At 45.2% G+C, this 15500-nt stretch overlaps 1 protein-coding gene across 1 annotated transcript in view; it reads left to right on the forward strand.

The window, feature by feature from the left end:
• LOC118083601 (cytosolic phospholipase A2 epsilon) overlaps nt 1–15500 on the forward strand; it is a 47781-nt gene that overhangs the window by 5147 nt on the left and 27134 nt on the right. Inside the window, exons 3-5 of the mRNA XM_088670447.1 lie at nt 7203–7278; nt 13539–13675; nt 14766–14897. Of these exons, the coding sequence (XP_088526573.1) occupies nt 7203–7278; nt 13539–13675; nt 14766–14897 (345 nt within the window). The remainder of the gene's footprint in view (nt 1–7202; nt 7279–13538; nt 13676–14765; nt 14898–15500) is intronic.

Below are 15500 nucleotides of genomic sequence, written 5' to 3' on the forward strand. Positions count from 1 at the left end.
TAATTTAGTGCTACATTGGATAGAATCCTCCTTGTTGTTTTTACTGAAGAGACTAATGCAGTTACCGCTTTAGAAATGGAAGCTCTTTGAAATCTATATATTATAAAAATGTAAACTGGCCATGTGGGTGTATCTCCACTTTTCTCCGAAACCGCTTGGCCGATTGCGTTCAAATTTGGACACAACGTCCCAAGCGAATATGTGAGTGACCATATACAGTTTGTAAAACCCACTGTTCCCAAACACAAAACTCAGACAGCTGGGGATGCTGGAAGCACAGGAGCGGTTGCAAAACAGCGCCCTCTAGTGATGGCTAAACTGGTATTGCAGCTAGGAAAGCTTCCCTCTCCACAGCATCTTGGCTCAGCTTTGCAGACTGGGGCGAGGGGGCGGGATAGGTCATGGGTCGGGACAGGGTGGGGCCAATCACAGGGATGAGCTGGGGTGGGTGGGGAGGGGACAGAATAGGTCATGGGTCGGGACAGAGTGGGGGGAATCACAGGGATGACCCGGGGTGGGGGGAGGAGGGGGCACAATAGGTCATAGGTCGGGACAGAGTTGGGGGAGTCACAGGGAAGAGCCGGGAGGGGGGGGGAAGAAGGAAACAGAATAGGTCATGGGTTGGAACAGGGTGGGGGCAGTCACCGGGATGAGCCATAGCAATGTGTGGCCGGGCCAGCTAGTGATCTATTAAATTGCATTTTCAGTCTGTGTTTTCACAAGCCACGATATATTGTGATTATAATAATTTACATTATAACAATATAAAGTGCAATGCAATCTCCTACACAGATGTTGCATGCTTCCTTTAAGCCTGTGTACACATTATAGTTTACTTTGGCTCCAGAGTTCTCTCGATGCTAATGTCTGAAGTCGTGTACAAATGATATTGGCCACAATCCATATCTATCCCATAGCTGCTTGGGAAATACTATGGCTTCATGTGCTTTCCCTCAAGCCAGCTTCCATCCAATTTGGCAACTAAAGTCACATTCATTTTGGATTTAAACTGCAGTTTGTACATTTGAGATAGCCATTGCATTACTTTGGCTGGAGCATGCCCAGGGCTCATGTGCACACATGTAAGCACGTCTTTGTGGATATGAATGGCCTAAATAGGTCATCATAGTCATCTTCATTTTACTTACCTTTTTTTTTTTTTTACATATGCTGCTATCTTGCCAAGTTCAATTCTAAAGTAATTTTTAGTGATTAAACAGCAATGTGCAGAGGTTGTTCAAGGGAGAAATCAGAGACTGTTGTTGTCATTTAGTCATTTAGTCGTGTCCGACTCTATGGACCAGAGTACGCAAGGCACTCCTGTATTCCACTGCCTCCCGCAGCTTGATCAAACCCATGTTCGTAGCTTCGAGAACACTGTCCAACCATCTCGTCCTCTGCCATCCCCTTCTCCTTGTGCCCTCCATCTTGCCCAATATCAGGGTCTTTTCTAGGGAGTCTTCTCTTCTCATGAGGTGGCCAAAGTATTGGAGCCTCAGCTTCAGGATCCGCCCTTCCAGTGAGCACTCAGGGCTGATTTCCTTCAGAATGGATAGGTTTGATCCATGGGACTCTCAAGAGTCTCCTCCAGCACCATAATTCAAAAGAATCAATTCTTCGGTGATCAGCCTTGTTTATTACTGGGAAAACCATAGCTTTAACTATACGGACCTTTGTCAGCAAGGTGATGTCTCTGCTTTTTAAGATGCTGTCTAGGTTTGTCATTGCTTTTCTCCCAAGAAGCAGGCATCTTTTAATTTCGTGACTGCTGTCACCATCTGCAGTGATCATGGAACCCAAGAAAGTAAAATCTCTCACTGCCTCCATTTCTTCCCCTTCTATTTGCCAGGAGGGGATGGTGACCATATTTTGCGCTCTCCTTTTTCACCTTCATTAAAAAGTTCTTTAATTCCTCCATGGATCACTGCCTTGTTGTGGCGAAGGGGCTTGAATAACTCAGAGAAGCTATGAGCTATGCCATGCAGGGCCACCCAAGATGGACAGGTCATAGTGGAGAGTTTTGACTAAATGTGATCCACCTGGAACAGGAACTGGCAAGCCACTCCAGTATCCCTGGCAAGAAAACTTCATGGACAAAGACAACTCACATATACTGAATCTTAAAGGCTACATCAGAACGGTCCTACATGCTTATTGGTCCAGCTGATTAGCATGTAATGTCAAACAACGATTTAGCAATACAAGGATGAACTGCAGCAAACCACAAGAAAGTAAAATCTCTCACTGCCTCCCCAAGAAAGTAAAAAATCTCACTGCCTCCGTTTCTTCCCCTTCTATTTGCCAGGAGGTGAAGGGACCAAATTCCCCAGAACCCCAAGAACAGCACATGGGGGGAGGAGAGGGGAGATTGCTTCACCTGGCTAACAGAAATGCTTGCTCTGACACAGAGGTGATGTGTTCCATTTCGCAGGTTGAGGCAAAATGAGAGCATGCCCCACCCCTCATGCTGCCTCCCTGCCACACCTGTCTTACCTGCACAAAGTGCCCATGAAGTGCCGGCTTCCAATGAGAGCTCATAAGAGCTCACCAAAATCTCCCGAGATCTCATGTGTTCTGTCAGATCTCAAGAGATTATGGCAAGATCCCACCAGAAACTGGTGCTTCTGCCGGCAGGGCCGTCTCAAGCATGTCGGGTGCCCTGGCGCCGTGGTGCGGAGATCGCTCTGGTGCCCCCGCCCTGGTGGCAGCACAGCTTCTACGCGGCTTTGCCGCATGGCACCCCCCCGCGCCACCCAGCCTACCCCCAGAGCCGGGCCTGTCTGCCGGTGCCACTTCACTGGTGGCAGTGGGGCACGCAGTGGAGGTGATATGGGCGCTACCTCTTGGGCTTCCACTGCTCAAGGTGGATGCTCACCTTGCCTCATTGGTTGGCCATATATATTACAACTTCAATTTAACCTTCAGACCTCCTCCTTTCCCTCCATGGGTTTCTAAAATAAGTCCCAGTTAACTGCATGTTATTAATATACCAATTCTTAATCAAATATGTAAAAAAAATCCTATAATAAACATTCACAATACAAGCTCTTTACAATTCTGCCAATAATTTTAAGTGCCTACAATGGTCTTTGAAATGATTCAAATATTTACTCCATTCATTTTCAAATACTTGATCTCCTTGGTTTCTGATCTTTCCTGTCAGTCTTGCCATTTCTGCATAGTCCATTAGCTTAGTTTGCCAGTCTTCTTTTGATGGTAGTTCTTCTTGCTTCCATTTCTGGGCTAGTAATATTCTTGCTGCTGTTGTTGCATACATAAATAATTGTTTGTCTTTTCTCGGTAGCTCTTCTCCTATTATACCTAACAAAAAGGCTTTTGGTTTCTTAACAAATGTATATTTAAACACTTTCTTTAACTCATTTTAGATCATTTCCCAGAACACCTTTACTTTATCACATACCCATCACATATGGAAAAGAGTGCCTTACATCTTTTTACATTTCCAGCAAACATTTGAACTGGTTTTATACATCTTTGCCAGTTTTCTTGGTGTTAAATACCAACGACACATCATTTTCATATAGTTTTCTTTCAACGCACAGCATGCAGTCAATTTAATATCTTCTTTAACTTTTTCAGCTTTATGTTTGTTTGATTGACTAGACTTGCACTGGTAGTCTCTCACCCTTCCCTCACGTTTCATATTTGTTGTTTAGTTGTTTAGTCGTGTCCGACTCTTCGTGACCCCATGGACCATAGCATGTAATATATTATTATATATATATTAGCATATATATTAGCATATATTAGTAATAGTCATAGAATCATAGAGTTGGAAGAGACCACAAGGGCCATCCAGTCCAACCCCCTGCCAAGCAGGAAAGTCACCAGCAAACAGTGTAACAGAACATGATAGTCATGGCTGATTCACATGGTGATTTCCAGATTGATAGCTCTTCCCATCAGGTTGGATATGGTGTGGTAATTCAATCTTGTGATGTCTTGTGATGTCAGCATGTCTTGTGATGTCAGCATGACGCCAGAGGGTTTGAAATCCCACCATATCTGACCTCATCCCAGTTTCCTAACAATTCCAGCAGTGTGTTGTGAAGCACCACACTAATTCCAGCATGGTGCTGCAAAGCACTGCACCACATTGATTATAATCAACAATTATAAATTATTGTGTGGGAAGTTTACCGAATAAAAATTCAGCCCACAGAGGCAGAACAACGTAATGAAATTGGGCAATTAAAGGAGGCGGAGAATTCCTTTGTGATTCATCCAGTAGAGACTTCTGAGCAAATCAGTCAGGCTCCATGGCTTAAGTGTGCTCATGTTTCTTTGGTTTGTCTCCATTGTGTTTTAGCACTAGCCTGGGGAAACTTAGTTTGCCACAACAGATTACATTACCATTGTTTATTTATGTTATTATTTATTAATTTGCTATACCTCCTTTCATCTGAGGATCACAGGGTGGCAGAATTGTAAATTGTGGTCAGAGGGTGTGTAACCCCAACAAGAGCAGGCAACCTCCCAGACATCCAGTCTAGAAAACCTCCCACTAACAGTGCCTCAGTCTTATCTGGATTGAGCTTCAGTTTGTTGGCTCTCAGTCCAGTCCCTTACGGAGGCAAGGCAACAGTCCAGCACATCCATTGCTACACCTGCAGATGTAAAGGATAAGTAGAGCTGTGTGTCATGAGCATATTGTTGAAAACATACTCCAAAACTCCAGATGACCCCATACACTGGTTTTGTGTACAAGTTAAACAGCATAGGGAATAAAACCAAACCCTGAGGAACCCCACAGTGAAGGATCCATGAGGCCAAAGAACATCACCAACCATCCAATAACCATCCAAGTAGGACTGTAACCACTGCAAAGTGGTGCCACCTACCTCCAATTCAGACAGCTGCTGCAGAAGTCTATCATAGTTGATGGTATCGAAAGCCATGGACATATTTACCCTGTCTCTCTCCCAACAAAGGTCTTCATGCATGGGGAACAAAGCAGTTTCTGTGATTTAAAACTGGGCCAAAACCCTTATTGAACTGGATCTTAAAAATTGGTTTCCTCCAAGAGGGCCTGGATCTGGTCCACAAATGCCTCCTCAAGAACCTTGCCCAAGAAGGGGAGATTGGCAACTGGCCATGAGTTAGGTTTTCTGAGCCCAGGGAGGGTTTCTTATGGAGTGATTTTACCACTGCCTCCTTCAAGCCAGTGTGGTGTAGCGGTTAAGAGCGGTAGACTGGGTTCACGTCTCCGCTCCTCCATATGCAGCTGCTGGGTGACCTTGGGCTAGTCACACTTCTCTGAAGTCTCTCAGCCCCACTCACCTCACAGAGTGTTTGTTGTGGGGAAGGAAGGGAAAAGGAGATTGTTAGCCGCTTTGAGACTCCTTCGGGTAGTGATAAAGCGGGATATCAAATCCAAACTATTCTTCTTCTTCTTCTTCTTCTTCTTCTTCTTCTTCTTCTTCTTCTTCTTCTTCTTCTTCTTCTTCTTCTTCTTCTTCTTCTTCTTCTTCTTCTTCTTCTTCTTCTTCTTTCAGGCAGGGACCATCCCTTCTTATAAGGAGGCATTAATTACCTCCTTGGCCCAGTCAGCTATCCCCTCCCGGCTAGTTTTTATGAGCCACAAGAACCAAGGGTCCAGAGAGAAAGTGGTCACCCTGACTGATCCAAGCATCCTTGAGCCTTACCAACTGAAACTCATCCAACACAATGAAACCAGACTGCCCTGAACGCCCCTTGAGATTCATCTGCCGTAACAGTGGAATCAAGACCTCATTGGATGCAAACAATTCTATCCTCAAAATGTTTTGCAAACTTGTCTCATCGACTTACTGTTGGTTCTGCAACCTTCTTTGGGCCAGACTGTAACAGGCTCCACACTACCTAGAAAAGCTGTACTGGATAGTGCAATGAGGATGTCATGGAGGCAGCAAAGCAAACCTTCTTTGCAGCCCTTACTGCCACTAGGTAGGCTCAATGATGAGCCCTCACCATTGGGAGTCCTCAACCCTGCCTCTGAGACCGGCTCTGGTAGCTCAGGCAGGGGGGACTGCATGGTGGGCAGTAAATCAGCAGAATCCCATATCTGTCCTGATTGTCCAGTGCCAGAAACACACACACTCTAGATCCCCCCACAACTGAGCAGAGAACCTGGAGAAAGAGAATTTCAATGGACCACCGCAACTCCCCCTTCCTGACCCTCAGGTTTGCACTGATGCTACACCGAGTACCCAGATGGGCACAGCTGGGTGAAACCAACTCCACCATGGATAAGGGAGGTCTTTTTCAGAGTTGACCCGGCATTCAAGAACAGTCACAGATGTGAGGGCTGTGATAGGACAACCAGAATTCCCCAGGCTGGAGGAGGAACTGGCACAGGACACAATCACCAATTGCCTGTGCCATGTGCCCCTTACTTGTCCTGTCCCCCCCCATACCTCCCCCTACCCTGAACCACCGCAGTTGGAGCCCCCTGCTCTTTCCAGGTCCTCTCTTCCCAGACACATCTCCCCTCAAGAAAAAAACAACAGTAACAAAACCACACACAGTTAAAACAATTGTAGCAGCGAAGCTGCCAGATGCACAGATATGCAGCAAGGAACAAGCTTTTTCACTTGTTGTCACTGATAGACTTGTTTTACTTTTAATGCGTCCAGGAGGCTGGAGCCAGAGTCAGGGCTGTAGCAATAGCTGAGTCAGGAAGATTTCTGGAGCTGGAAGCCCAGTTTGCTCAGTGAGAGACTCACGTATCCAGCTCCTTCTCTACCTGCTCTTATGCTGAGTCACTGTTTACAGCAGGTCCTCCCTTCTCTACCTTCCCCAAGGGGCGGGGGGGGGGCGGCGGGGGGAGGGAATCCCTACTTTGGGAAGTGATGCAGAGGCTCACTATTAAAGAGGAGAGGTCTCAAAAGGAATCTCCTTGGCTAGAAATGACACTCAGAGCAATTTTTCCTGCCTGGGGTTGTGAGGCTTGACTCTAATAAATTTCTGCTTATTCGTTTCTCTAACTCTTTAACACTTTTTCTAAAATATGCAATATAAACAGGTTAGGTGTTTCGTTAAGGACTGCATTGCGTCACCAAGAAACTGCCAAATTGCAGAAGCAAAACTTTTCCCCATTTTATGCTATATCATTCATTTCCCATCCTATTTGCATATATGCATGTTAATGGGCGCCCTCAAATCCCCATGTCCATTCATTTATTGTTGCTTTTTTATGTCAGCAGAGAGAAGAAACTCCTTTCAGACTCCTCACAATAAGAATACTGAGAGCCAGGAATATCCAGAAGGCAGATATCTGTGAGTATCTCAGTTGCTGCCTAGTATTCCATCCTTCTCAAGCTGGGTGGGCAGACTTCAGACTTGCAGATCTACTTTGTTTTTGTTTTTGCTAGAACCCTGGGGTTCATCAACCAGAGCCAGGTACAAAATAGTAGCTCAGCTGGGCAGCCATAAGCTGTGTACACCTTGCCAGTTTAAAATGTGATGAGGCCATTCTTTTTCTCAGTCCAGATTGAAGCTGGTTTTGGGGGGGGGAATGCATCAATATACCTCACTGCATAAGAAATGCCAGGATAGATACAGGATAGGTATGGATTGGGGCCAATGTTGTGTGCACTCTGCTTCCCAAACCAGCACTGGATGCAGAGTAAAGAGAAATGTGTCCCACTTAGCCAAATGCTAAGAATTAAGGAGCAGGATGCCTTTGTGCACATGATCAAACTGGGAATTTGTGATTAGTAGCACAGTTGAGCTCTCAAGCCTTTTCGCAGAAAAATCCACTCCTGGAGAATTGAAGTTGTGGCAGAGACTGTCAGAGCTTCAAGAAATATGGTTTATTCACACATTTATACCTTCAGTCTGTATGGAGGCAGTCCAGATCTTACAGCATGGTCATTTTAAGCAGGGCTTGAACAGGAGTCAAAGGCATCTCTCCCAGCCAGCCAGCCTTCAGCCAGCCTGCCCAAGATGGATCTCTGTCTTTTTTCTCCCTGCTCGTCCCAACACACCTTGCTAAAGACACCCTTTTCTTGTTATCTCACACCCAGTTAGCCTGGCAATCTTCTGTCTGCCCAGGCCCAAGAATCCTCTTAGATGGGCTAATAATAATAATAATAATAATAATAATAATAATAATAATAATAATTTATTTATACTGCTCCCACCTGGCTGGGTTTCTCCAGTGACTCTGGGCAGCTCCCAACAGATTAAAAACCTTTTGTCATGTTAATGGCTTGGAAAGGAAGCTTAGCTTGTATTTTTCCACTGGCCTGCAATCTTTACTTCAATACTCCAAATAATATCTTCATGCAATGTTTGCAAAGGGTTCCCTTATTTCTGGAGTGGGTCTATTGGCAAGAGAAGTCTTGTCATGATCCCTCAGGAACCTGCTGGCATCTAAATGATGGAGGAGGAACATGGACTGAGTCAAGGTAGACCACCAGGGTCATCTGAAAGATACTTTCTACTTGACTTTACACATGGGTAGCATGCTGCCCCCATTGCCACATCCCTTATAAAGCTTGCACAGTGGCAGCTTCTCACCAAAATCTTATGAGATTCCATGCTTTCTGTGAGGTCTCATGAGATTCGGTGAGATTTTGGTGACATCCCGCCAGAAGCTGCTGCTGCTGCCTCTACTCCTCCTCCACCAATGGAGGGAGCAGTGGGTTGGAATTTAGTGAATAGGAAGGCCACGATGCTTCATTTTCTTCTTCTTCTTCCAAAATCAGGATTTGTATTTGACACCAAAGTGCTTCAGAACAAATCAGGCTGTTTTCTCAAGTACGAAATCAGGCTGTGAACTGAATCTTGTGGTTGGTGCACACCCCGGTTCCATACCACAGTATTCATGTTGCAAAGGAAATTCACACTGTCCACCAGATTCCATGAACCTTCAAATGACAATTCTCATCCAGCCTTTCTGAATATTGTTTGATTGTCAAGGGAGTCCTTTAAAAACAACTCCATTAAAACAAAGCAAAACCTAAATTTATGAAGCTCCATGGGAAAAGCATCCTTAGTTTTAATGGCTCCCCCCCCCCCCGCCCGATCCTCAAAAGATGGTTCCTCTGGCTGGGTCGGGATGGTATAGGGTTGGGGAATCAACTGCCTTCTCTTGTGAGGGCTCAGTTAGTGCCTGTGCCTTCCGTTAAGAGTTTGGGTGTAATCCTTGACGCCTCCCTTTCCATGGAGGTGCAGGTTGCAGCAACAGTCAAGGCGACATTTTTCCATCTTCGCCGTATCAAGCAGTTGGTCCTTGACCTTTCCTGCCCCGATCTGGCCACAGTGATCCATGCGATGGTCACCTCCAGGCTTGACTACTGTAACTCGCTCTACGCAGGGCTGCCCTTGAAACTGTCCCAGAAACTACAGCGGGTGCAGAATGCTGCAGCGAGGCTCCTCACGGGGTCTTTGCCATGGGAGCATATTCACCCAGTGCTCTACCAGCTGCACTGGCTACCGGTGGAGTATTAGGTCAGGTTTAAGGTGCTGGTTCTGACCTTTAAAGCCCTATGCGACCTAGGACCCTCGTATTTATGGGACCGCCTCTCCTGGTATGTCCCGCAGAGGACTCTAAGGTCCATGAATAATAATAGCTTAATGGTCCTGGGCCCTAAAGCAGCCAGATTATCCTCCATCAGGGCCAGCGCTTTTTCAGTGATGGCTCCGACCTGGTGGAATGCTCTGTCCCACAAAACTAGGGCTCTGTCCCACAAGACTTGATCCCCTTCCATAGGGCCTGTAAGACAGAGCTATTCCTCCTGGCCTTCCATTTGAATTAGCTTGAGCCTCCATTCCCTTTCCTTTTTCTATGAAGAAACTCTTTTGGGACCCCACATTTAAACTCTTCCCTGGTCTCCTTGCTGGCCCTAGCAGGACGAAACTTGGCCAGTTAGCCCTGGCAATTACTTGACGTTTACTAAACTGGGTTTCCCCCCAAAAAATGACCCTGAATTTTTTTGAATTTTATTGGCATGGATGCTATACTTATGTTGTATTTTATGCTGTTTTAAGAGACGCGGGTGGCACTGTGGGTTAAACCACAGAGCCTAGGGCTTGCCAATCAGAAGGTCAGTGGTTCAAATCCCCGCGATGGAGTGAGCTCCTGTTGCTTGGTCCCTGCTCCTGCCAACCTAGCAGTTTGAAGGCACCTCAAAGTGCAAGTAGATAAATAGGTACCACTCCGGCGGGAAGGTAAACAGCGTTTCCATGCGTTGCTCTGGTTCACCAGAAGCGGCTTAGTCATGCTGGCCACATGACCTGGAAGCTGTACGCCGGCTCCCTCAGCCAATAATGCAAGATGAGCGCCGCAACCCCAGAGTTGGACACAACTGGACCTAATGGTCAGGGGTCCCTTTATCTTTACCTTTATGCTGTTTTAAAGCTGTTTTTAAAGTCACTTTTAATTAATGTTTCATATTTGCTGTTAGCCGCCCTGAGCCCGGTTTCCAAATTGGGAAGGGCGGGGTATAAATAAAATTTATTATTATATTATGGAAAGGTTTGTTTTCTTGAGTTATATGTAGAAAACAAGTTATTCCTGGTTACATTGCAAATGTTTGGCCCCGGTTATCTCTGCGACTTCCTTTCATTTTAGACACCTGGGGCAGACAGGTATGTTGTTCGACAGGCAGAATACTTCATAGCTATTAGGAACATGATAGAGTACGTGCCCCAATGACTCCACCACACTTTGTTTCCTGCTCATAGCTTCAAGTAATGACTTATTAATTGTAACAATGATTCAATTGCCGCTCTGTGGCATTACAAACATGAAACATCTTAACATTCATGTTTCATATATTGTTACATGCGGACTGCTGTTGTGTCATTTGGCAGCAACACAGGATCCAAAGGCAACATTTGATTTCCTAATCCTGCCACCCACAGGGAGAAGGAGAAGGTGATCTGATTCGGCAAATGGTTCCACTATTTTCAAGTAGGAACATTGCATTTTCATCCTCTAGTCCCGCATTTCTGCTCCTCCTTGCTTCTTGGGATAAAGCCTTCTATCCCCCACCCCACTTTTGGATTTCAATGGTCATGCTCACATGTCATAATGACCAAATAAGCTTGGCTTCTTGTTTCCAGGAAGCCAAGTGTGAGCCAGTGTGGTGTAGTGGTTAAGAGCAGTAGTCTTGTAATCTGGTGAACCGGGTTCACGTCTCCACTCCTCCACATGCAGCTGCTGGGTGACCTTGGGCTAGTCACACTTCTCTGAAGTCTCTCAGCCCCACTGACCTCACAGAGTATTTGTTGTGGGGGAGGAAGGGAGAGGAGAATGTTAGCCGCTTTGAGACTCCTTCGGGTAGTGATAAAGGGGATATCAAATCCAAACTCCTCCTCCTCCTCCTCCTCCTCCTCACTTCTGAATGCTCCCCCCCTTTCCCAATAAGCCAATTTGCTATTGTCTTATGGCAGTCTTTCCCAGCCTGGTGCCCTCCCACCCACCCACCCACCCACCCACCCACCCACCCACCATCAGCTTCTTGTGCTCCAGCCTGCATTGTTTATGAAGGCCCACAACCCACCAGAGGATTTTAGAGGCACAGCTGGCCATGGGGTAAGCCAGGTGGAGGGAAGAGGATTGTTTCCTTCTCTGAACTTTCTTGTTTTTGGATCCAAGCTGATGAGCATTAATCAGGATAGAAGGGTGGGGATGTGGTTTTTTAAATTAACACCCAAGGTATTACATATTCAAGACAATGCTAAACGAGTGTGACTCCTTTGAAGATTGCAGCCGCCAAGTGATTCATTATTGTTGACTTACATTGCTACATGGCAATTAATTACCAGTCACTGGACACATACGAGGACAACACTCTGCAAAATGTCTTTTCTTGTACATGTAAAAATGCAAAGCCCTTAAGTGCTGGCTAGTGATGACAAAATTATATGCTTATTAGGAAAGAGGTGATGTAATAGGAAGCTGCAATTATGTAAGAGAGAGACATAAAGATTCAGACAAATGGTACAGGTGGATTCTTTCAAGCTCTTTATGAAGAGGTATTTTTAAACCTTTGGCAAAAAGTATATAATATCTATATAAAATATTTAAGGACACTGGAATTTGCCTAGTTTGGACATTATTGTTGCATGCCACCCCAATCTCTGTGTGGTGTGAGATTACCCAAGGTTTGGTTTCTTTAGAATAATGGACAGCGGCGACTGTGGTGTCTTTATGATTTATGGTTTATTTACACATATATACAACCTGAACCTACGCTGGAGGGGCTCATAGCCTTAACACCCCAGAAGGCCTTGATTCTCCCTGTCAGGGGTGCTTCTCAGCCAATGGAATGCACAAGGCAGATAGTTAAATATCTATTGTCAAAAATAACACAATCACTTCTACAGCTCTGGATATCTACGCGCACCAATCTAATGGCTACAGTGGCGTAGCGTGGGGAGGGCACAAGGGCAGTTGTCTCAGGCTCAAAATTATTAGGGCCACAAAATTTCAACACCCAGTGGTGCCTCAGTGCAGCTGTGCACTTCTGATGCCGGGCTCTGTTGAAAGCTGCTTCTCCATGTGAACCAGGAAGTGGCCTTTCCAGACAATGGAATGACTCTGATTTTCTTATCTCTGTTGCTGCAATTTCCCGGGTGATGTGGATGCTGTTAGACAGTTGAATGTGCATGCTAACTTGCTCCATTTCCCTCCCTCCTACCCTCTCCTCTGCGCAGCCCTGGACACTGGCAACTTACGCTATGCTACTGAATGGTTAGGCAGCTATTTCCAGGTCTGTGCTCTATGGAGCACAGCTCCTCCCCACCAGTTTATGTACCTCCCTGCCGATGGTCTGTGTGCATGCAGCCCACGATGCTGCCTGCATGGAAGCTTCCTTTGCTCATCCCTTTTCAATTCCTTCCTGGTTCTGGGAGACAGTGGTGCAGGGGAGGGTGGGGAAGCACCCAGCCCTACACTTGCCTGGCCTGCCTCTTCCTCCTCTTCCTCTAGCTCTGAAGTTTGCCTCCTGCCTCGGATTCTTGCCTCCTGGCTGGTACAGGTCCCCACCAACCACTGCCCCCCATCTCCTGAGTCAGACTCCAGCACCCCTTCCCTATTGCCCACACAGACCTACAATTCCTTAAGTGGTTTAACAGACAGTCCATCCTCCCAGGAAACTGTACTGTAGCTCTGGGAGGGGAATATGGGTCTCTTAACAAACTCTATCTACTTCCCATAATTTTTTGGGGGGTGGGGGGTGGGGACCATGACTGGATAAAGTGGTATGATACCGCTGTAAATTTATAATGCAGACGAGGCCTCAGTAATGCTCTACAGTGGTACCTCGAGTTACAAACACTTCAGGTTACAGACTCCGCTAACCCAGAAATAGTACTTGGGTTAAGAACTTTTCTTCAGGATGAGAACAGAAATTGTGCTTCAGCAGTGCGGCGGCAGCAGGAGGCCCCATTAGCTAAAGTGGTGCTTCAGGTTAAAAACAGTTAAGAATGGACCTCCAGAATGAATTAAGTTCTTAACCAGAGGTACCACTGTATCTGTTTCAGCGTTGAAGGACCCCTATATAATTTATCACCTTATTCTACAGTTACAGAATCTGATTGCTACGTGTGTCTATCTTTGCCAACTGCTACAAGCGAAAAGGTCCGGACCATAACTGTTTCCAACAGTAAAAATCCAGTGTGGAATCAATCATTTTGCTACAGGATTGACAGCCGTGTAAAGGTGAGACCATGTGTATTTTCCCCCATGTTGGTCATAAGTGTGGGCGATTCTAATTAGGTTCTATTAACAAATGAATCTTATATACTATTCCCAAACTCATTCTCTGAGTCTGGGATGACATCTGCATGGAAGAGGGAAGTGGCAGCAGGTTTGGAGGAACTCAAAGGGTTGCAGAAACCCCAAAACACCTAAGAGTGGGGGGGGGACGGCGACGACGACAGGGAACCCACCACAAAACAGTGTAGTAAAGACTGATCATGCTCAGCAGACATGGAATACGAAATGTCAGCTGGGGGGGTTGAGAAAATTGGGGTAGAGGGGTAATGGAATGGAATGGAATATCCTGGAAGAAGGCAGAGTTGGCTGGCTGGAAGCCTGAGCAGAAGCAGTCCACACTGCAACATCTCAGAACCAAATGGATTCCACCCTGAATGAGCAATGTTTAGTGACCCAAAGCATTAAAAATAACAATAATTTAAGCAGTATGCAGGCAAAATGTGGGTATTTACCTTTAGTAATTCCCCCCCACACACATAAGATGAACCCCCAACGTGTGCAACACTGCTGATTAAAATTAAGAATTTCATTTATTTTGTCAAGTTTGCATTTATAAATGCTGTTAAACAAAACTAAAATAAGCTTACAGGCTGTCTTACAATAGCAATCTTCACAAGGCAGTTTACAGAGTGAAATAAAAGCAAAGGTATTGTTAAAGCAATATAAAAGCACAGCTTAAAATTATATAAAACAATAGAAAAATAGCAGTCTCCAAAATCTCTTTCCTTGCTTCTTAAAAGAGAGCAGCAAAAAAAATAAGTGAATTTCCCCATGGGAATAAGTTGCCCCAGATAGAGATCAAATTTACCTCCCAAATGGATAATGTTTGGAGTTGACATCTTATGGGGGAAAGGTTTATAAGTTTTAGGAGTAAGAAACCAGAAGGATGGGCTATTTTATTTGCATATCCCACATGCACCTAAAGAAACAGAACTTGCATATGCTAGCCTGCATAGTTCATTTGTCATTTCTTTGAAACTCAAAATACAGTTTTCTAAAAAGAATTATTATCACAATGTGTTTCTATTACTAGAATGTTCTGGAGCTAAAAGTCTGTGATGAAGATACGTTCTCCAAAGATGACCACCTTTTCACAGTTCTCTTTGATGTCGGTAAACTGCAAACTGGGCGAACTAGTCGTGTGAACTTCAACTTGAATCCAGCGGTGAGTAGTGGTTACATTGAGAAATATACAGTGAAACAACTGCATGCCTGTGACATTTTAGCTCAGTTTGCACGGAGCAGTAAGTCAAACAATTGCTTAAAGGACATTACTCTTGCTTCGTTCAGCTTCTGATTCTGCTGTTGCTGTGAGCTAAGCCATGGTTTGGCTTAATGGTTTGTCAGCTACCTGAACATGAGCTCGTGGTTTATCTCCTCAAGACAAACCAAGGGATGTAGCCCTTTAACAAACTTTGTGGTTTGTCTGGAGTGAGTCAAACCATAATCCTGGGTTCAGATGATATGCTATGCCAAACCATGGTTTAGGTCTCTACAGTGTAGAACCAGTAGGACCAGATGAGAGAGCAAAGCAGATGGATTTTCCTGTCTGGGAGCCTGAATGCTTACATATATGCATTCATGCTAAGCATGACTTAGCAGTACATGTGAACCAGCTCATTGCATTATTGGACTTTACCCTGCATTAGATACTCGCTTTATTGCATTTTGATTAATGTGTGGATTTTTAAATAACATTTCTGGGGCACACATGCTGATATGATAATGACCAAAAGTGTGAACATCTCAGCAATTTTGGCACACAGAA

Source organism: Zootoca vivipara, chromosome 1 (assembly GCF_965207765.1).
Source record: "Zootoca vivipara chromosome 1, rZooViv2.hap1.1, whole genome shotgun sequence".
Classification (NCBI taxonomy): domain Eukaryota; kingdom Metazoa; phylum Chordata; class Lepidosauria; order Squamata; family Lacertidae; genus Zootoca; species Zootoca vivipara.